The 23,187-nt window shown below is 47.9% G+C and overlaps 1 protein-coding gene across 3 annotated transcripts; it reads left to right on the top strand.

The window, feature by feature from the left end:
* The first annotated feature begins 459 nt into the window (after window positions 1-459).
* Window positions 460-22,622, top strand: pdxp (pyridoxal (pyridoxine, vitamin B6) phosphatase). 3 transcript variants are annotated; one of them, XM_069919654.1, is made up of 4 exons: window positions 460-1,060; window positions 7,153-7,224; window positions 14,331-14,447; window positions 21,784-22,622. In XM_069919654.1, the coding sequence occupies exons 1-4, from the start codon at window positions 658-660 to the stop codon at window positions 22,116-22,118; spliced, it is 927 nt and encodes a 308-aa protein (XP_069775755.1). In that variant the 5' UTR covers window positions 460-657; the 3' UTR covers window positions 22,119-22,622. The 3 variants fall into 3 exon arrangements, with proteins under 3 accessions (XP_069775755.1, XP_069775753.1, XP_069775754.1); XM_069919652.1 differs by having other exon boundaries at window positions 460-1,199; XM_069919653.1 differs by lacking the exon at window positions 14,331-14,447 and having other exon boundaries at window positions 460-1,199.
* The last annotated feature ends 565 nt before the right edge of the window (window positions 22,623-23,187 follow it).

Raw genomic sequence — 23,187 nt, 5'->3', positions numbered from 1 at the left:
CCAATCACTGGCGACAAATCGTGCGGGCGCAGAATTTGATTGCCAGCGACGTCTGGGAACGGGCTAGCGGCTGATTGAGTGGCAGAGGTGTCCGTTTTTCCCCGCCCTTATGGAATCGGCGCTCCCTGAATGGCGTGTTTTTATTGGCTGACGGAACTGCTATTCCCGCCTCCTTACTTTCATGAGTCCAATCAGCGGCGGAAGTGGGGGCGGGCTTATGATTTGATTGGTATAACCGTCTATGGCGAATGATTGGATAGTAACGGTGCCAGTTTTATCCACGCCCCCAATGTCTACAGCGCTCACTCAATTCAGTGGTTTTATTGGTTGGCAGAATTTTCCCTCCTCCTTACTTCAAATCACCGAAGGAAATAGGAGCGGGTACATAGTCTGATTGGCATTGGCGTGTGGAACAGGACTGGCGGGTGATTGAGTGACAGTTTCCCACCCACTGTGAGTTCGGCGCACCCTGAACTGAGTGTTTTTATTGGTTGTCATAACTATTATTCCCACCTCCTTACATCAGGATACCTAATCATCGAAAGCAATGGGGGCGGGTCCCTGATTTGATTGGGCAAGACATCTATAAAAGGTCTGGCGCAGGAGCCGCCATTCTGTGGCCATGGCGGGCAGGTGCCGGCGTTTGAGTGTTGGGCCATGGGGCCGGGATTTGATGGCTGCTGTGGACGCCTTCCTGCTGGACTGCGACGGCGTGCTGTGGGACGGGCCGCGGGCCATCGGCGGGGCGGCCGAGGTGCTGCGCAGCCTGAAAGAGCGAGGCAAGCGGGTCTTCCTCGTCAGCAACAACTGCAGCCGCAGCCGGGAGGAGGTGGCGGGCAAGCTCGAGGCTTGGGGCCTAGCGGCCGGGCCCGGGCAGGTGTACACCACGGGCCGCTGCTCGGCCCTCTACCTACGGCGGGCTTTCGCCGGGCCGCGCCGGCCCAAGGTCTACGTGCTCGGCAGCCGGGCCCTGGCGGCGGAGCTACGGGCGGCCGGCCTCTGGGTGTCGGGACCCGGCGAGGAGGAGCTGCCCGTGTCCCGCTGCGCCCTGGACCCCGAGGTGGGCGCCGTGCTGGTCGGCTACGACGAACGCTTCAGCTTCGTGCGGCTGGCCAAGGCCTGCAGCTACCTGCAAGACCCCCGCTGTCACTTCGTGGCCACGGACCCTGATCCTTGGCACCCGGTGTCTGCGGTCGCAGGTGACGAGGCTTCTCCCTGTGAGGCTCACCCTCACGTCCACCCCATCCCCCTGCCCCTCGGGTCCACCCCACTCCCCCCTTCCCCTCGGGTCCACCTCTTCCCTCCCCATGCCCCCTCGGGTCCACCTCCTCCTTCCCCACGGCCCCTCGGGTCCACCTCCTCCCTCCCCACGGCCCCTCGGGTCCACCTCCTCCCTCCCCACGGCCCCTCGGGTCCACCTCCTCCCTCCCCACGGCCCCTCGGGTCCACCTCCTCCCTCCCCACGGCCCCTCGGGTCCACCTCCTCCCTCCCCACGGCCCCTCGGGTCCACCTCCTCCCTCCCCACGGCCCCTCGGGTCCACCTCCTCCCTCCCCACGGCCCCTCGGGTCCACCTCCTCCCTCCCCACGGCCCCTCGGGTCCACCTCCCCCCCCCCACGGCCCCTCGGGTCCACCTCACCCCCCCCACGGTCCCTCGGGTCCACCTCACCCCCCCCCCCACGGCCCCTCGGGTCCACCTCACCCCCCCCACGGTCCCTCGGGTCCACCTCCTCCCACCCCTCGGGTCCCCCCCCCACGGCCCCTCGGGTCCACCTCCCCCCCCACGGCCCCTCGGGTCCACCTCCCCCCCCCACGGCCCCTCGGGTCCACCTCCCCCCCCCCCACGGCCCCTCGGGTCCACCTCCCCCCCCCCCATGGCCCCTCGGGTCCACACCCCCCCCCCCACGGCCCCTCGGGTCCACCTCCCCCCCCCCCATGGCCCCTCGGGTCCACACCCCCCCCCCCACGGCCCCTCGGGTCCACCTCTTACCCCCCCCCCCACAGCCCCTCAGGTCCACCTCTTCCCCTTCCCCCCAGCCCATGTCTTCCCCAGCCCCTCAGGTTCATCACTTCTCCCTCATCCCCATAGAGCTGTCTAATCTGCAGTTTTGCGTTCCTGTCCTCTAATTTTCTCAGTCGCAGTGTCCTTTTTTGTTTCCTTGTGGCTTATCTTGTACACTAATTGTTTCAGTTGTTCCTCAACTTTAAAACACAGGAATTCATTTTGTAACCTTTGCTCTGTTTCCTACCTTGATGTTTAAAATGTAACCATCTTATTACCGTGTGAAATGTTTAACACGTGCTGAAGTTGACGTAATAAGTACACTTTCCACGTGTCGTGTGGAAGTTGCATTGAGCAGGTGGGGGTTACGTGAATCAGTTGCAAGTCGTCACAAGGCTGGCTTGAAGTTCCACAAATGCTCTCATTTGAGTGAAGATTGCACCCAAAAGTCTGCAGACGCTCTGATTGTAGTAAAAACACAGAAATACTGGAGGAACTCAGCAGGTCTTGCAGCGTCCATAGGAGGTAAAGATACATAACCAATGTTTTGGGTCTTCATAGCTCTTCCTGGCAATTTTGCATCAATTTTAAATTTAGACATGCAGCATGTTAACAGGCCATTTTGGCCCAAGAGTCTGTGCCACCTGATTAACCTACTCCTCCGGTACATTTTGAACAGTGGGAGGAAACTGGAGCCCCCAGGGAAAACCCGCACAAACCTGGGAGATCATTCACGCACCTTACAGACAGTGCGGGATTTGAACCGATCGCTGCCTCAGTGACAACGTTGCTTGAACCACCATGTTGAATTTCACCTTGTTCCCTCTTGCTCCCACTGGTATCCTGGAGATAAAGGAAGCCTCCATCTTTGGTTCCTGCTACCAGCTTTGTTCTGTCCCTGTCCAGGATGCACCTGATTGCTCACCAAGAAATGGGTCTTTGATTGCAGGTGGATGAGATGCTTCTTTTGCCCATCTAAAGTTGACCTGTTTTGTTTAAAGAATTAGTTCAATGTGTCCAAGAAGAAACCAGGTGGGCACTTATTAGTCGTAACAAAAATCTTTATTTACCCAATGGTTCTCAACCTTTTTCTTTCCACTCACATCCCACTTTAAGTCATCCCTATGCCATCGGTGCTCTGTGATTAGTAAGGGATTACTTAAGGTGGTACGTCAATGGAAAGAAAAAGTTTGAAAACCACTGTTTTAATTGTACCTAATTGACTCGTTATGTGCATAGTTTCAGAACTCCAAAAGAAATTGGCCAATGACAATTTTTCTCAAGCAAAATATTTCAGTAACAATTGGGTCTAGAGCAGTGGTTCTCAACTCACATACCACCTTATGAAATATATTACTAATCACAGAGCACCAATGACACAGGGATTATTTCAGATGGTATGAGTGGAAAGAAACCATTGGTGTAGAGAAAAAATGCAACATCAATATCCACCGACCTGGTGCAGGTACGGCACTAAGATTAATTGGAAAGAAGAGACACAGTAGAACAATGGTTCTTGTGCACCACAAGAGACCCCACACCTTATTATCAATTCTCCAGCATCACCTCTGGCTGATGAGCTGGAGTGGAGCTTGGATTCTTTCCTCTTTCCCCATAGATGTTCTTGATAGTGGGGAGGGTTTTGCCCGTCATGTGTCCACTTCCTTTTGCAGGGCTTTGCGTTCAGTGGTATTGGTGTTTCCATACCAGATTGTGATGCAGCCGATCAGCACACTTTCCACCATACCTTTCTAGAAATTTGCCAGGGTTTCCAATGTTGTACCAAACCTCCACAAACTCCTGAGGAAGTTGAGGCGCTGACGTGCCTTCACGATGACATTGTGTTGGGTCCAGGAAAGATTCTTCGAGATAGTGACTCCCAAATACAGTAAAACCCGTTGTCCACTACTGGCAAGCTCAAGCAACCAGCAAAAAAGAGGGAAATAAATGAATAAAATTAAAATGTTTAAAAGTGTCAAAGTAAATGTTCTCTAAAGTAACACAACTCCTTTAGTGAAGATGGCAGCATATATTCATCCAGCAGATGGCCTTGGTCATGCTTTGCTCAGAGCAGCTGTTTGAATCAAGTTGTGTTTGAATAAAATGGTGTCGCCCAGGGTAAAGAGCTGGTTAACGCTGCTTGCTGTTGGGGTGACTCTCTTAGTGTCTCCTTATCCTTCCTTTGTTTGAGTTGCTCTGGTCAGAGGCTTTTGTAAACTTGTGGGGGGGGGGGGGGGTTAATTATCTATGTTACTGCTCATCTCTTGGGCAGCTCATGAATGGGAAGGAACTGCAACAAATCCTTTCAATGAATGAGACAAAATAAAGTCTCATCTTCTGCCTATTCATCCCATTCAGTCAGAGTGGGGCTTGTTATGTTACCTGGAGTGGTTGTACAGACCAATCCTTGACAGGCCCTGCGAAGATACCCTGCTCCTCCGAAAGGAACAACGTGTGCGTGAATGTATTTGAGATGAGATGGGGTTGCACATGTCCAGACCCACCCTTTCAACATCTCCCAGATCCAGCGGCACGGTGGAAGTTCAGTTGCAGTGAATGGCCAGACCAAGCTTCGATGCAAGGATTGCCCTTTTCTCGCTTGCCATTGATCCTACAAGAGGGTTCGCCCGCCCTTTGACAGATCTTTTCATCCTGCAGAGTGTCTAGCCACCCAACACACCAGGCAGGCCTGGTGGGGGAGCAGGTTGAGTTGCCGACCATGCGACAGGTAATACTGGGTTACATAGTACCAGTAGCACTCCCCCAAGTATAAGGTTTATATATTTATGCAAGGGAAGGTTGTACAAAACTGTATTTTGTCTTTTAGACTGTTTATTCTTTATAATTTTTTATTTTTCACACTATGAACCATATCAACCAAAATACACAAACTTTTCCCTCTTGAATATACACAGTGGCATTTTCTCACCCCCCCCACCTTCCCACCCCCCTCCAAACCCATTAAACATTCAACATATACAATACAATAAAACCATTAAACAATGTCCTCACACAATGAAAATAAAGAAGAAAATTGTGTCATCTACTTTTATGCACTGGATCACGTCATTTTGTCTTCTCATTTTATCATTTTAGGGGTGGAGGTCTGAGGCAATCCCCCTCTGTTATGTTCCATGTATGGCTCCCAAATTTGTTCAAATAATATGACTTTATTTTTTAAATTGTATGTTATTTTTTTCCTATGGAATACATTTATTCATTTCCATGTACCATTGCTGTACTCTCAGACTCTCTTCTGATTTCCAAGTTGACATTATACTTTTTTTTCTACTGCTAAGGCTATCATAATAAAATTTTGCGCTTCATCCAGTTTGAGGCCTAATTCCTTGCTACTTATATTAGAAGGAAATGGGAACAATAGTACATGCAATTTGGGCATATAAGAAAGTGAAAAAGATTTGGAAAGATCTAAATCAGGTGTTAAATAAAATCACAAAAAGCAACATACCAAAAAATACAGAGATCTTCTAACAGCAAAAACATCTATGTGATAATGTTGGATCCCATTTATTTAACTTTTGGGGCATGATTTATAGCCTGTGTAACCAATTATATTGATCATGCATAACCTCGTGTTTATTATATTCTTCATAGTTCTAGAACATAACTTTTCCCATATTTCATTTTTTTATCTTTGTTTAAATCTTTTTCCCACTTTTGTTTGGGTTTATAGCTTATTTCATCATTTTCCTTCTCTTGCAGCTTGATGTAATCTTTTAATTATCATTGTGTCTGTAATCACATTCAAAGCTGCTTCCTTCTGGTAATCTGTCTGTTTCCCAATTTATCCTTTAAATAGGCTTTCAGTTGATGGTATGCAAACATTGTTATTCCATATTTGTACGTCATTTGTTCAAATGTTAATAAATTATTTCCCAAAAAATGATTTTCTATTCTTTTGGTTCCTTTTCTCTCCCATTCTCTAAAGGAAATGTTATCTATTGTAAAAGGGATTAGCTGATTTTGTGTCAATAATAATTTTGGTAGTTGGTAATTTGTTGTTTTTTTTTCTAAGTGCATCTTCTTCCATATATTGAGTAAATGATGTAATACTGGTGAGCTTTTATTTTGTACCAGCTTTTCATCCCACTTATAAGGTATGGGTTCTGGTACATTCTCCCCTATTTTATCTAGCTCTATCTTAGTCCAATCTGGTTTTACCCTTGTCTGATAAAAATCTGATAAATACCTTAATTGTGCTGCTCTATAATAACTTTTAAAGTTAGGTCACTGCAAATCACCTTGGTTGTACCACTCTGTTAATTTATCTAACGCTATCCTCAGTTTCCCCAAATTTCCTTATTATTCTCTTTAGTTCATTAAAGAATTTCTCTGTTAAGGGAATTGGTAATGATTGAAATAAGTATTGTATCCTTGGGAAGACATTCATTTTAATGCAAAGAAAACATTTGAAATCCACTGTTTTAATTGTACCTAATTGACTTGTTATGTCCACAGTTTCAAAACTCCAAAGGAAATAGGCCAGTAACAATTTTTCTCAAACAAAATATTTCAGTAACAATTGTCCAGAGCAGTGATTCTCAACCTGTGTGGGTTTCCTCTGGGCACTTGGGCTTCTGCCCACCCTTCAAAAATGCAAAAGGTTTGGAGTTTAATCGGGGTATTTAGGAAGCATAGTCTTGTTATTGTGGAAGGGTCTGTTACCGTGTTGAATGTCTAAGCTGGGCTCATCTAAGAGCGCAGTTTGAATCTGGTACCTTGTGGGTGTTTAATGAACATTTCCGAGGTGTCCTTGCAGTGAATTCTCACCATGCCTATATGAGATCATCTAAGTGATGAATATAGAAAACTTACAGGACCATACAGGTCCTCAGCCCACAAAGTTGTGCCAAACATATCCCTAACTTAGAAATGACTAGGCTTTCCTATCGCCCTCTATTTTACTCAGCTCCATGTGCCTGTCCAAACGTCTCTTAAAGGACCCTAACGTATCCACCTCCACTGCCGTTGCCGGCAGCCCAATCCATGTACCCACCACTCTAAAACCACCCCTGACATCTCTTTACCAACTCCCCAGCACCTTAAACCTGTGTCCTCTTGTGGCCACCATTTCAGCCCTGGGAAAAAGCCTCTGACTATTTACACTGTTGTTTTATGGTCACTCCTAGGCTCAAAGCCATCGAACCTTGGAGATGAAGACAAGGAACCCAGAGGTCCACTTACTTGCACAGTACGGCCAGGTATGAACCTAAAATGAGATGAGCTATCCAGATTTCATCCTGCATCCACAATGGTCCTGCCTTATTTGGGAACTAATGCCATTCCAAACGCAGGAAGAACCCGGTACAAATGATGGTTATGCTTTTGTGTGGAATGCAAGTCAAAGTTTGGAGTTGAACCAGAAAGTCTGCAGGCATTGGAATTGTAATACAATACAAAAGTCCTAGAGAAACCCAACAGGTCATGCAGCATCTATAGGAAGTACATTTAAGGCCTGAGCCCTTCATCAAAATGAGGGAAGTTCTGGAAACTGATCTACTACCAACCTTAAAAGGACATTAGCTGTATACAGTAAAACCCATTATTTAAACAACCAGCAAAAAAAATTAAAAGAAATTAAATCGGTAAAATATACAGAAGTGTAGCGGCGGCGACACTGCTCCTGCAATAACACACACAACCAGACGGGTTGAACTCAGTGAACAGACTAGTTTATTGCAGGTTGCTGGGCTGGACTTATACTTCCAGCCCGGACCTGACTGAGAACTGCGCTGGAGGTATCTGACGTCACCCGGGCATCGCGTGGTCCCCTAGCGTGGGCTGCTGAGCCCTGCGCTGAGAAGAAAGGGGAAACCCCCGATGGCACCATTTTGGCTGGCTGTGCCGCCGCATGGCTTTCAAGCGCGGCCGGTTCGCCTGCCTAATGGTGAGCCGCCACACTGCCTCCACCCCAGAACTGGCGCCAATCTCCTATTTCGCCAGGTGGCCACGCTTCTTGGGCTGGGCTATGACCACGGGCTCAGAGGGATTGAGGTGCGCTGGCTTTAGCCTGTCCACAGTAAACAGCTCCCATCTGCCTCCAATATCCAGCGAAAACGTGGAGCCAGAACGCTGTACAACCTTGTATGGCCCCTCGTACGGTCTCTGCAGAGGTGCCATGGTCGGGCCCCGCTGAACGAAATGCACTCCATGGAAAGCAGTTTGCCAGGAACATGAGACAGGTGGGTACCATGCCTGGGCGGCGGTGGGGGTTTGGACGAGTCCAAGCGTGCCCTGAGGTGAGGAAGTAGTTTGTGTGGCGACCGTTGGGGATTGTGAGGTCTGCTGACGAACTCACCAGGTAGTGCCAACGGTGCACCGTAGACCAGCTCAGCAGATGATGCCTTCAGATCTTCCTTGGGAAGGTCAGGAGCACCCAAGGCAGTTAATCTGCCCAGTTGGGACTGGTGAGGCGGGCCATGAGTGTCGACTTAAGGTGGCGGTGCAGATATTTGACCAGTCCATTGGCTTGCGGGTGGTAGACCGTGATGCGGTGTAGCTGGAGCCCCAACCTTTTGGCAAGTTGTGCCCAGAGAGCAGATGAGAAGTGGGCGCCCCGATCGCTGGTGAGGTGACCCGGGACGCTGAACTGGGCGACCCAACCATGCAACAGTGCTCAGGAGTCGGTGGAGGCATCTGGCATTGAGATCGCCTCAGGCCAGCGAGTGGTGCGGTCCACCATCGTAAACAGGTAACGATTGCCCTGGGAATGTGGCTGAACTGTTCCCGGACAGGCTCGAACTCCTGTACGGATGCCTTGGTGTGCCTGTGCACCTTTGGACATCTGGCAATGGATGCATGTTCTGGCCCAGCCCACGATCTGCTTCCGCAGCCCATGCCATACGAACCGTTATGCCACCATCCAGACCATAGACCTGATGGACGAATTTGAAAGGTCATAAATGTGACGGAAGACCTGCCTGCTGGGGAACCACTGGCCACGGGGTTCCCAAGGAGATATCGGACAGGATGGTGCCTTTACCACTCGGAGTCAGGAGGTCTCGGAACCGCAGGCCCGTAATGGCAGTCTTGAAGACCCTCGTCTCCTCATCAGATTCCTGGTCCCAGGCGAGCTGGTCAAAGTCGAGGCCGGGCGTCAGCGTGCAGATGGCCGGTTGTATTGGCAACCATATTGTCCTTCCCCGCCTTGTGCTGAATATCGGTGGTAAACTGAGACGAAGGAGAGGTGACGCTGCTGGCGGGCTGACCAGGGATCCTTTGCCATCGCGAGTGCCTGGGTGAGGGGTTTGTGGTCGGTGAACATGGTAAAAGTCCTCCCCTCCAAAAAGTAGCGGAAATGCCGCACCGCCAGGTACATGCCCAGTAACTCGCGGTCGAAGGCACTATACTTGCATTCCAGCGGGCGGATCAGGCAGCTGAAGAATGCCAGTGGCTTCCAATGTCCATTCATCTGCTGCTCCAGGATGGCACTGACGGCTGTGGCAGGGGCATCGGCAGAGAGTGCCATATGCAGGTCGGTGTGCGGGTGGCCTTCGCGAGGGTGTCCTTGGTGGCCTCAAATGCAGTGCAGGCTTCTGGGTTCCAAGCGAACATCTTGTGTTTGGCCGAGATGAGGGTGAATAGTGGCTACATTGTGCGTGCAGCTCCCAGGATGAAGCAGTTGTAAAAGTTGACCGTACCCGCGAACTCCTGCAGCCCCTTGAGGCTGTCCGGGCGTGGGAACTCCCTGATAGTGATGACCTTCACAGCGGTGGGCATGGCTCCTTTGGCCGTGATGGTATGCCCCAGGAACTGCATGGTCTCTTTCCCAAACTGGCACTTGGCTGGGTTGATGGTAAGGCCGAAGTCGGCCAACTGGGAGAAAAGGGCACGTAGGTGGGCCTTGTGTTGCGCCCAGTCCTTGCGGGCGATGAGGATGTTGTCAAAATAAATAAAGACAAAATCCAAGTCCCTGCCCACAGAGTCCATGAGGCGCTGGAAGGTCTGAGCGGTGTTCTTGAGCCCGAATGGCATGCGCAGGAATTCGAACAAGCCAAAGGGGGTGATGATGGCTGTCTTGGGTATGTACTCGGGATGCATCAGGATCTGGTGATATCTGCACACCAGGTCAACCTTGGAGAAAACCCTCGCGCACCGTGCAGGTTGGCCGTAAAGTGTTGGATGTGAGGGATGGGGTAATGGTCAGGAACGGTTGCTTCATTGAGCTGTCGATAGTCTCTGCAGGGACGGCAGCCGCCGGAGGCTTTCGGGACCGGGTGGACGGAGAGGCTCACGGGCTGTCGGACCACCGAATGATCCCCAGCTCCAACAGGTGCAAAAACTCCTCCTTTGTTACCTGGAGCTTGTCAGGTGGGAGCCAGTGTGCCTTGGCATGAGTGGGCCCTGGGTGTGGATGTGATGGAACACCCCGTGGCGCGGCAAGGAAGCGGAGAACTGTGGCTTGAGGAGGGTCGGAAACTCTTCTCTGGATGTGCTGATCGTGGCCATCTGAGGTTGCTCCGAGCGGGAGGCATCGAGGCAAAAGGCCTGGTGGAAGGTATGGTCGTCCACCAGGCACCTACCTCAAATGTCCACCAGAAGCCCGTATGCGAGGAGGAAGTCTGCACCCAGGATGGCAGTTGGGAGGGACAAGTCAGTGAACCTCCATGCGAAATTCCATTGGTTGATCTGGAGGTGTACTGTCTTGTCTCCATATGTCCAGATTGCCGTTTTGTTGGCCGCACGGGGGGGAGGTCCACAAGGTCGGTTCCTGGACTCGATGGCCGTGGCTGGGATGACGCTGATCTGGGCTCCAGTGTCAACAAGGAACCGCTGGCCGCTGACTGAGTCCTGCAGGTAGAGGAAGCTGTGTCATGGGCCAGCTGTTGCAACCATTAACAGCAGCCAGCCTGCTTGTTTCCCTGGAACAAGGAGGGCTGACGACACCTCCAAGCCTTGGCTCCCCAGCGCTGGTGGTAGAAGCAGAGGCCTGGAGCAGATGCTGTGGCCTTGGTTATGCTCTTGGGGCCCCCTGCAGGGGCCAGGTGCTCTACCACAGCGCTAGGGGCGGGCTTGGCGTGATCGTGCCTCGTGACCTGCTGGACCAATGAGCCCTCCGGGAATCGTGCGAGCCATAGTTCTTGGGCCTTCTGGGCGACCTTCCTCGGGTCGGTGAAATTCTCAAGAACCAGCAGCAGCCGTATGTCCCCAGGCATATGGTCGAAGAAGATGCGCTCGAAGAGTGGGCAGTTGGTGTGCTCAACCATGAGCGCGAGCATCTCGTCCATCAGCTCCGTTGGGGACCTGTCCCCCAGGGCGTCGAGGTACAGCATCTGAGCGGCACGCTGGTGTCTGGATGGTTTGAGGGACCCAGTAAGCACTCGCTTGATGGTCTCTTATTTGTCGTCGGCGGGTGGGTGCTGAACAAGGTGCAGCATGCGTCTGGCGGTGGCCTGGTCCAGGGCAGCAACCACATGTTAGAATTTGGTCGTGTCGGACGAAATGTGGCGGAGGTGAAACTGAGCCTCCGCGTGGCCAAACTAGGTCTCCGGTTCCGAAACCCAGAATTCAGACAGTTTCACGGCTATAGCGCTGATCCCAGGCTCGCTCATGATGGGTTCAAAGACGTTTGAACCAGTCGGGGTCACCAATTGTAGCAGCAGCTACACTGCTCCTGCAATAACACACACAACCAGGCGGGTTGAGCTCAGTGAGCAGACTAGTTTATTTCAAGCTGCTGGGCTGTACTTATACTCCCAGCCCGGACCTGGCTGAGAACTGCACTGGAGGGCGCTGACGTCACCCGGGCATCACGTGGTCCCCCAGCGCAGGCTTCTGAGCCCCATGCTGAGAAGAAAGGGGAAAGCCCCAGCCATTTTGGCCGGCTGCCCCCGCCGCGTGGCTTGCAAGTGGGGTCGGTTCGCCTGCCTAGTGGTAAGCCGCCACAGAAGTTTAAAATTAGCGTGCCTTGCTCTTGGTTCGCCAATCACAAGCCACCGGCAAATTCACTTATCCAGCATCTGCCAAATCCCTGTAGGTGCCAGATGCCAATATGTAGGGGAGAAATTGGACAGGTTTTTGGAGCTGGCTGCACAGGCCAGGTGCTTCCTGTGTCCAAGAAACTTGTATAAACCTGGAGGGTGGTGTGGTTAGCGCAACGCTGTTAAAGCACCAGCGATCGGAACTTGGGTTCGAATCCTGCACTGCCTATAAGGAGTTTGTATGTTCTTCCAGTGTCTGCATGAGCGTTCCCCAGGGGCTCCAGTTTTCTCCCTCCATTCAAAGTGTACTGGGGTGTAGGTTAATTGAGCAGCATGGGCTCATGGGCTGAAAGGTCCTATTACCCTGCTGTATGTCTAAATTTAAAAAACAATCAACCAATTTTCAAATTAAGAGCTAGGCTTTTTAAGCAAGAGGGAAACTTGAGAGGAAATTGTGGAAGTTCCTTTGAGTTTATTCAAAAGATACTGCTGAATTTCAGGATGTGAAAAGAACCCAAGGCTCATGGGGGAGGTGGAGAATAAATATTTAAGAATACATTTTAATAAAAAATATTTTTTGATTATTTTGATCCTATTAGTTCATCCTTGGTACCCCGCATTCTCAATTAAGCAAATTATATTACAATAATATTTTATATAAAAGATCTAAACCCACTACCAAAAACAAGCTATTTGGCAAGGAGAGAAAAAAAGAATTCCTAATCAAAGTAATAAATTAGCTTATTAGTCAACATTTCTGCATTCATATCAAATCAGATATTCTGAAAATAATTCATGAAAGGTCCCCACAGTCTTTGAAGATTTCAAATCAGAAATTGAACATCTAATCTCTAAATTTAAACATGACATTGTAGCGGGGTCGCTACAGCCAGATTATAGCTCCTGGTCTGCAGCCTTCTACATAGGAACATAGGAAGTAGGAACAGGAGTAGGCCAAAAATGGCCCATCGAGCCTGCTCCGCCATTCAATACGATCATGGCTGATCTAATTTATGACCTAACTCCACCTACCTGCCTTCTCCCCATATCCCCTAATTTCTCTATCATGTAAAAATTTCTCTAACCGAATTTTAAATATGTTTAATGAGGCAGCCTCAACTACTTTTCTGGTTAGAGAATTCCAAACATTCACTACTCCCTGGAAAAAACTATTTTTCCTCATCTCTGTCCTAAATCTACTCCCCCGAATCTTGAGACTGTGTCCTCTCGTGTTAGTTTCCCTGGCCAGCTCAAAAAACCTTCCTACATCTATCCTATCCATACCCTTCATAATTCTATGTTTCTATAAGATCTCCTCTCATTCTTCTGAACGCGAGCGAATGCAATCCTAGATGATTTAATCTTTCATCATAAGTCAACCCCTTCATCCCAGGGATCAACCTTGTAAACCTCCTCTGGACCATCTCCAAAGCCAGTATATCCTTCTTCAAATATGGTGACCAGAACTGGACACAGTACTCCAGGTGCGGTCTCACCAGTACCTTATACAGTTGCAACATTACCTCTCTACTCCTAAATTCAATTCCTCTAGCGATGAAGGCCAAAATTCCATTTGCCTTCTTAATAACCTGCTGCATCTGCAACCTAACTTTTTGCAATTCAAGCACAAGCACTCCCAAGTCCCTCTGCACAACTGCATACTGTAGTTTTTCACCCTATAAATAATATTCAGCTCTTTTATTTTTCTTGCCAAAGTGGATAACCTCACACTTACTAACATTGTACTCCATCTGCCAGACCTTTGCCCACTCATCCAGCTTAACTATATCCCTCTGCAGACTCTCCACATCCTCATTACAATTTGCTCTTCCACTCAATTTGGTGTCATCCGCAAACTTGGTTACACCACATTTTGTCCCCGCCTCCAAGTCATCAATGTAAATAATGAACAGTTGTGGGCCTAACACTGACCCCTGCGGCACCCCACGTACCACTCTCTGCCAACCTGAAAAACTCCCATTTATCCCGACTCTCTGCCTCCTGTCAGATAACCAATTTTCAATCCAGGCCAATATACTTCCCCGGACTCCGCTTTCCTGTAACTTACTGAGAAGTCTCTTGGGCAGCACCTTATCAAACGCTTTCTGGAAATCCAAATATACAACATCAACCTGTTCCCCTCTATCCACTGCACCCATTATATCCTCAAAGAATCCTAACAAGTTTGTCAAACAAGATCTTCCCTTTCTAAAACCATGTTGCATCTACCTGATTGAACCCTTACATTCCAAAAGTTTCACTATTTCATCTTTAATGATGGCTTCGAGCATTTTTCCAACTACAGACGTCAAGCTAATTGACCAATAATTTCCAGTCTTCTGCTACATCCCTTCTTAAAAAGTGGCGTGACATTTGCTGTCTTCCAGTCTGCCAGGACGGGACCTGCCCAGAATCCAAGGAATTTTGGTATATGACCACAAATGCATCAACTATAACTTCTGCCATTTCCTTCAGAACCCTTGGATGCATATCATCAGGACCAGGTGATTTGTCTGGCTTTAGTCCCATTAGTTTCTCCATCACTACTTCCTTTGTAACAACTATTTTATCAAGGCCCTCCCCAACATTCACATCCTTAACTCCGCACTTGGGCATGCTGGACGTGGCTTCCACCGTGAAGACTGACACAAAATATTTGTTCAATGCCTCGGCCATTTCATCATTTTTTGCCACCAGTTTTCCTTTCTCATCCTCCAAGGGTCTATGTTAACTCTGGCCACCCTCTTCTGTTTTATATATTTATAAAATTGTTTGCTTTCTGTTGTTATATTTTATGCCAATTTACTTTCATGATCCTTTTTCCCATTTCTTATTACCCACTTTGTAACCCCTTGTTGTCTCAAAGTTATCCCAGTCTTCCAGTTTCCCACTGCTCTTTGCAGCTTTGTACACCTGCGCCTTCAATTTTATACTCCTTTATTTCCTTTGTTAAATATGGTTGATTTTTCCCTCCCTTGCTGCCCTTTTTCCTGACCGGAATATATTTTTGTTGAGCATTACAAAATATTTCTTTGAAAATCTTCCACTGTTCCTCAACTGTTTCATCAATTAGCCTGTGCTTCCAGTCCATATAACCATATAACCACTTACAGCACAGAACAGGCCAGTTCGGCCCTACTAGTCCATGCCGTAGCAAATCCCCACCCTCCTTGTCCCACTGACCAGCACCCGGTCCATACCCCTCTAGTCCCCTCCTATCCATGTAACGATCCAGTCTTTCCTTAAATGTAACCAATGATCCCGCCTCGACCACGTCTGCCGGAAGCTCATTCCACATCCCCACCTCCCTCTGCGTAAAGAAATTTCCCCTCATGTTCCCCTTATAATTTTCCCCCTTCAATCTTAAACCATGTCCTCTTGTTTGAATCTCCCCCTTTCTTAATTGAAAAAGCCTATCCACATTTACTCTCTCTGTCCCTTTTAAAATCTTAAACACCTCTATAAAGTCCCCTCTCAATCTTCTATGCTCCAGAGAAAAAAGCCCCAGTCTGCAGAACCTTTCCCTGTAACTCAGACCCTGAAATCCTGTCAACATTTTCGTGAACCTTCTCTGCACTCTCTCTATTTTGTTTATATCTTTCCTATAATTTGGTGACCAAAACTGTACACAGTACTCCAAATTTGGCCTCACCAATGCCTTGTACAATTTCATCATAACCTCCCTACTCTTGAATTCAATACTCCGATTTATGAAGGCCAACATTCCAAATGCTTTCTTCACCACACCATCTACCCGAGTATCAGCCTTGAGGGTACTATTTACCATAACTCCTAAATCTCTTTGTTGCTCTGCACTCCTCAATTGTCTACCATTCAATGTATATGACCTATTTAAATTTGCCTTTCCAAAATGTAGCACCTCACATTTATCTGTATTAAATTCCATCAGCCATTTCTCAGCCCGCACCTCCAGCCTTCCTAAATCACCTTTTAATCTACGGTAATCTACCTCACTGTCCACAACACCACCAATCTTTGTGTCATCTGCAAACTTTGCTTATCCAATTCTCCACCCCTACATCCAGATCATTAATATATATAACAAATAATAGTGGACCCAGGACCGAACCCTGAGGAACTCCAGTAGTCACCGGCCTCCAATTGGACAAACAATTTTCTACCACTACTCTCTGACACCTCCCATCCAACCACTGCTGAATCCATTTCACTACCTCTTTATTTATACCTAATGCCTCCACCTTTTTTCCTAACCTCCTGTGGGGAACTTTGTCAAAAGCTTTACTAAAGTCCAAATAGACAACATCCACAGCTTTCCCTTCATCAACCTTTTTTGTGACCCCCTCGAAGAACTCAATCAGGTTTGTCAAGCATGATCTACCCCTGACAAAACCATGCTGATTACTCCCTATCAATCCCTGTACCTCCAAATATTTGTAAATGCCATCCCTCAGAACACTTTCCATCAACTTGCCCACCACAGACGTCAGACTTACAGGCCTATAATTCCCAGGTTTGCATTTGGACCCTTTCTTAAACAGAGGAACCACATGTGCCACCCTCCAATCCTTTGGCACCACCCCCGTGGCCAGTGACATCCTAAATATCTCTGTTAATGGCCCCACTAACTGTCCACTAGCCTCCCTGAGTGTCCTAGGGAATATTTTGTCCGGTCCGGGAGATTTATCCACCTTTATCTTTTTTAACACAGCCATCACTACCTCCTCGGTTATCCTTATATGCTTCATGACCTCCCCACTATTTTTCGTTACTTCAACTGGTTCAACATTTTTTTCCCTAGTGAATACCGAGGCAAAGAAATCATTCAAAATTTCCCCCATTTCCTCAGTCTTCTCACTCAGCCTACCCTCGCTATCTACAAGGGGTCCAATTTTATCTCTCACTAATCTTTTACTTTTAATGTACTTATAGAAACCCTTTGGATTTATTTTTACTCTGTCAGCCAAAGCCTCTTCATGCCTTTTTTTGGCCTTTCTAATTTCTTTCTTAAGATTCCTTCTACACTCCTTGTAGTCCTCCTTCAACTTCTCAGCTCCCTGCTCTTTATACCTCTTGTACACCTCCCTTTTTCTCCTAACCAAATTTCCAATATTCCTCGAAAACCAAGCCTCCCTATGACTTCCAGCCTTTCCTTTGATCCACACTGGGACATAACTATTCTGTACCCTCAAAATTTCTTTTTTGAATATCCTCCATTTTTCATTAACATCCTTACCTGAAAATATCCTGTCCCACTCAATACTCCCCAAATCCCTTCTTATTCCTTCGAAATTTGCTCTTTTCCAATCCAGAACCTCAACTTTAGGCCTCTCCTTGCTCTTCCCTAAAACTACCCTAAAACTAACAGAATTATGATCACTAGACCCAATTGGTTCTCCAACATTAATGTCCGCTACCTGACCTAGCTCGTTCCCTAACAGGAGATCCAGTATTACACCATCCCGAGTCAGTTCTTCTACTAACTGATTTAGAAAACAATCCTGAACACATTTAACGAACTCCAGCCCATCCAGCCCTCTAACCGTATGGGTATCCCAATCAATGTGTGGGAAGTTAAAATCTCCCATGATCACTACCTTATGATTTTCACACATATACGTTATCTCCCTACAAATTTGTTCCTCTAATTTTCTTGGCCCATTTGGTGGTCTGTAATACACCCCTATTAGCACACTCTTGCCTCCTCCACCCCTCAATTCCACCCAAACAGCCTCACTGGTCGATCCCTCCATACCATCCTGTCACCTCACGGCAGTAATGTCCTCCTTAACAAGCAGAGCAACTCCTTTTTTACCCCCTGATCTATCACATCTAAAACAAATGTATCCTGGAATATTAAGTTGCCAGTCCTGCCCCTCCTGTAGCCAGGTCTCACTAATTGCCACAATATCGTGACCCCAAGTATCTATCCATGCTCTCAACTCATCTACCTTGTTCACTATGCTTCTTGCATTAAAATATATGCATCTCAGAGAATGATCCTCACATATATTCTCTTTTTTACCTTCTACCCTAATCTCCATCCTACCTTTGTTATCTTTTTTATTCCTATCCAGGTGGCTGTACTCCCTGGACACTGCTCTCACACTCTGTTCCCCACCCCCATGCCAAACTAGTTTAAACCTTCCCCCACAGCTCTAGTAAATCTGCTTGCCAGCACATTGGTCCCCCTCCAGTTCAAGTGGTGTCCGTCCTTCTTGTACAGGTCCGACCTTCCCCAGAAGAGATCCCAATGATCCAGAAATCTTATCCCTTGCCCCCTGCACCATCTCTTTAGCCATGCATTCATCCTCCACATCCTCCTATTTCTACCCTCACTAGCTCGTGGCACGGGCAGCAATCCAGAGATTACTACCTTGGAGGTCCACTCTGCCCAATTCCTCCCTCATCCTATGGTAGTCACCCCTGTTTAAGCATAATATATTAGTTTTAGATCAAACTATTTCCCCTTCCATCTGAATGAGAAATTCAATCATACTATGATCGCTATTTCCCAGATGGTCTCTATTACATCATTTACTCTACCAATCTCATTGCACAACACTAGATCCAGGAGAGCATTTTCTCTTGTGGGTTCCTTAACATGCTGCTCAAGAAAGCTTTCGCAGATGCATTCTATGAAGTCCTCTTCCAGACTCCCACGACCAACTTGATTTTCCCAATCTATGTGGAAGTTAAAGTCCCCCATGTCTACTACCGTATCATTATTACATGCCTCACTTATCTCTATTTATTTCCTGTGCCACTAAACTATTGTTATTTGGTGGGCAATAGATAACACCCACCAATAATTTTTTCCCTTTGTTATTCTTTATCTCTACCCAAATGGACTCAACATTATGCTCTTTAGATCTTATATCATTCCTCACTACTGCCTGGAACTCATCTTTGATTAAGACTGCAACTCCACCTCCCTTACCATCCTGTCTATCTCTTTGCACCACCTGATACCCTTGAAAGTTTAATTCCCATTTAGGGTCACCTTGTAGCCACGTTTCCGTGATGGCTACCAAATCATAGGCATGGGTACCGATTTGCGCCTCAAGTTCACTAACCTTATTTCTAATACTGCGGGCATTCAGATAAAGTGCCCTTATGCTCTTTGTCCTTTTAATATCTAGTGACTTCTGTGACCTTTTCTTTTGATTTTTCTGCCCACTATTTGTAATTTTTTCTTTGTAATTTTCTTAACACTATCATTGATCCGAAAACTCACTGCACCATCTGATTTTTTACTTTCTCCTCCCAACATTACTTTTCCTATTTTACTTTTCCTGGCCATTACTTTATTTTCCCTACCCTTTTCCCTATCACTCTGGTTCCCATACCCCTGCCAAATTAGTTTAAACCTTGCCCCACTGCTGTACCATACTTGCCAAAATGTTGACACCTTTTGGATTTAGGTGCAACCTGTCCCTCTTGTAAAGATTATGCCTTCCCCAAAAGAGATCCCAATGATCCAAGAAGCCAAATCCTTGCCCTATACACCAGCACCTCAGCCACACATTCATTTTCCTTATCCTTACATTCTTTTCATCACTTGCATTTGGAACAGGTAGTAATCCCGAGATCACCACCCTAGCATTCCTGTCTTTCAGCTTTTGTCCCAGCTCACTGTAATCCCTTTTCATTACCTCCTCCCTTTTCTTGTCAATGTCATTTGTACCCACATGTACCAAGACATCAGGCTGCTCTCCCTCTCCTCTCAGAATATTTTCGACCCGATTTGTGATATCCCGTACCCTTGCACCAGGGAGGCAGCACACCATGCGGGTATACTTATCTGGCTCACAGAACCTCTGACAATGGAGTCCCCAATAACTACTGCATTTCTCCTTTTCCTTTTCTTTTGCCCCACTCTGCCAGGCTCATTGCCATTGACCTGGTGCCCGTGGCCTTCTTCTGTCCGGTCATCTCCCTCAACAGAATCCAACACAACATAACTGTTGCTGAGTGGGATAGTCACTGGTGTGCTCTCTGTTTTTCTCACTTTTTTCGTCCCCGCCCTGACAGTTTCCCACTTACCTGACACAGGTTCTGGAGTATTTATCGCCCTGAAAATTGAGTCAATCTAGTCTGTGCCGAGCCATATTTTGCTTGGTCTTAATGACCTGTACCCAGGCTACAGCCCTCCATACCCCTCCCATTCAAGTACCTGTACAAATTCCTCTTGAATGTTAAAATTGAGCCTGCAAGCTCTCTGTGTGAGGTTCCCCTTAAATTTTCCCCTTTTGCTCTTAACCCGTGTCCTCTGGTTTGTACCTCACCTGCCCTCAGTGGAAAAAGCTGACCTACATTTACTCTGTCTATCCCCCCTCATCATTTTAAATACCTCTATCCAATCTCCTATTATTCTTTTACGCTCCAGGGAATAAAGTTCTTATCTGTTTACCTTTCCCTGTAACTCAGTTCCTGAAGTTCGGGCTACATCCTATTAAATCTTCTCTGACAGAAGGCATCTGTCTCAAAGGAGGAAAGTTTTTTTCATCCCGTGGCGGGTGCATGGAATGCACTGAGGCTGGTGCAGTAGAGATGTTTATAAGACTCTTAGGCACGTGGGTGCAAGGAAAATAGAGAGTTGTGTGTGTAAGGGAGGGAAGAGTGAGTTGGTTGCTATAGGTTGGCACAACATCATGGACTGAAGGGTGTACAGTTTTTCTCCATAGATACTGCCTGACCTGCTGAGTGTTTGCAACACCCTGGGGTTATAAGGCACCAGACAAAGGCTCGTCTTCTCATTTTCTACTCAAGAAAGAGCAGTGTGGTTTGCATGTTGCTGACATAGCGCCAGTGGCCACGCTGTCTGTAAGAAATTTGTATGTTCTCCCCGTGACCTGTGCAGGTTTCCTCCAGGTTTTCTAGTTTCCTCCCACATTCCTAAATAACCGGAAGCTGTAGTTTGATTTGGGTATTGGGGTGGCATAGGCTTGTGGGGCAGAAGGGCCTGTTATGGTGCTGTATGTCTACATTTTTTAAAATTGATTAAATTATCAGTCCATTGCTTAGTGAAAGATGATCCTGTTAGCCTGTCAGAATAAAAGACTTTATATTTTCCTTATGACAGAAATAAATAATTTTCCCTGAATCCAAAAGGCCATTTCCATCTTGTTCTGAAATTCAGTGACTTGGCCTCTGCGGACCCTTGTGAATTTCAAAGGAGTTTCTCGGCCCTTAAATCTTTTGCTTTGTAACCTGAGTCGTTTGGTTCAAGACAACTGGGAGATTTCTTTTGTTGAGTACCTCGGCTCTGTCCACCACATTAAAGGGATCTCCCAGTGGCCACCTGTTCAAATTCCCTGTCCCATTCCATTGCCATCATGCCTTTCCATGGTCTCGTGCACTGCCACGAATTGGAGGAACACCACCTTGTATTGTATCTGGGCCCTCTCCAATCGGCTCTGTCTCTCTCTCTCTCTCTCTCTCCCTCCCTCCCTCCCTCTCCCTTTCTTCCCTTATCCCTCTGTCTCCTTTCACAGAGCCACAATCAATTCTCACTTTTCCTATCATATGAAATTGAACACCTTTTGTCTGTTGATCTGTACTCCTCCCCCTCCTGTTCTCTCCCCACCTTTAATTCAGATGCCTGTCTTTTTATACTCGAACCTTCAGGAGGGGATCAGGGCTGAAACGTTGCTAATATATCTTTACCTCTGAGAGACGCTGAGTGTCCTCCAGCATTTGTATTTTGAGCACGAGTCTCAGTAGCTGGAATCAGCTTCTGTGTTGTAAATTTTTAAAAATGTATCATCTGCCACTTCCGCTGGAAGATGGGGAGTGGAGGGAAGGGGGAAGGAAATGGCTGGATTGCAATAAGAATGTCCATGCCCTGTTCCTTTGCAGGTACGGGCAGCCTAACAGCAGCAGTCGAGGCGGCGTCAGGCCGCAAGGCCAAGGTGATCGGCAAGCCCAGCAGGTTCATGTTTGACTGCATCAATGAGATGGAAGCTGGCACACCCCTGGACCCCGCCCGCACCCTGATGATCGGGGATCGCCTGGACACCGACATCCTCTTTGGCGCCAATTGCGGCCTGCGGACTGTGCTGACTCTGACAGGGGTCTCCACCCTGCAACAAGCCCACGACAACCTGGCCAGCGAGCTCCCAGAGCGCCGGAGGATGGTTCCCAACTTCTATGTGGACAGCATCAAGGACTTCCTCCCTCTGTTGGCAAGCTGACCGGTAACCTGGTGCCAACACGTCAGCTGTCGGGTAACTCCATCGTTCAGTAGTAGCTGTGGAGGAAACCGACTGTACACTGATGCAGGTCCATTCATCCTCCTTGTAGCTGTTAATGAAAACTTGGATTGACTTGGGACGAGGGTTGACACGGAAAGTGGATCAATTTTCTAATCCTGATTGAATAATAAAATGGTGTTGCTATATGGTTAAAGTTTCATGCCTTTCAAGACCTCGGGACAGCTGTTGGCACAACTCTATTACACAGCATTCAGAGCCAGCTCTTCAGCGCTTGACGTCCTGCTTTGCGGAAACTGCCAAAATGTTTGGCCTGGAAGTCAGCCTGAAGAAAACTGAGGTCCTCCATCAGCCAACTCCCCACCATGACTACCAGCCCCCCCCACATCTCCATTGGGCACACAAAACTCAAAACGGTCAACCAGTTTACCTATCTCGGCTGCACCATTTCATCAGATGCAAGGATCGACAATGAGATAGACAACAGACTCGCCAAGGCAAATAGCGCCTTTGGAAGACTACACAAAAGAGTCTGGAAAAACAACCAACTGAAAAACCTCACAAAGATAAGCGTATACAGAGCCGTTGTCATACCCACACTCCTGTTCGGCTCCGAATCATGGGTCCTCTACCGGCACCACCTACGGCTCCTAGAACGCTTCCACCAGGGTTGTCTCCGCTCTGTCCTCAACATCCATTGGAGCGCTTACATCCCTAACGTCGAAGTACTCGAGATGGCAGAGGTCGACAGCATCGAGTCCACGCTGCTGAAGATCCAGCTGCGCTGGATGGGTCACGTCTCCAGAATGGAGGACCATAGCCTTCCCAAGATCGTGTTATATGGCGAGCTCTCCACTGGCCACCGTGACAGAGGTGCACCAAAGAAAAGGTACAAGGACTGCCTAAAGAAATCTCTTGGTGCCTGCCACATTGACCACCGCCAGTGGGCTGATAACGCCTCAAACCGTGCATCTTGGCGCCTCACAGTTTGGCGGGCAGCAACCTCCTTTGAAGAAGACCGCAGAGCCCACCTCACTGACAAAAGGCAAAG

Source organism: Narcine bancroftii, chromosome 2 (genome assembly GCF_036971445.1).
Source record: "Narcine bancroftii isolate sNarBan1 chromosome 2, sNarBan1.hap1, whole genome shotgun sequence".
Taxonomy (NCBI): domain Eukaryota; kingdom Metazoa; phylum Chordata; class Chondrichthyes; order Torpediniformes; family Narcinidae; genus Narcine; species Narcine bancroftii.
The sequence above is the reverse complement of the archived record's forward strand: the minus strand, read 5'-3'. Positions and strand labels throughout refer to the sequence as shown.

Bases quoted from the DNA above. Each gene is read 5' to 3' on its own strand.
- pdxp (XM_069919652.1), top strand. From the start codon at position 623: ATGGCGGGCAGGTGCCGGCGTTTGAGTGTTGGGCCATGGGGCCGGGAT. The intron at 1,200-7,152 runs GTGACGAGGCTT...GGTCACTCCTAG, and splicing joins CCCGGTGTCTGCGGTCGCAG to GCTCAAAGCCATCGAACCTT. The intron at 14,448-21,783 runs GTGATTTGTCTG...GTTCCTTTGCAG, and splicing joins ATGCATATCATCAGGACCAG to GTACGGGCAGCCTAACAGCA.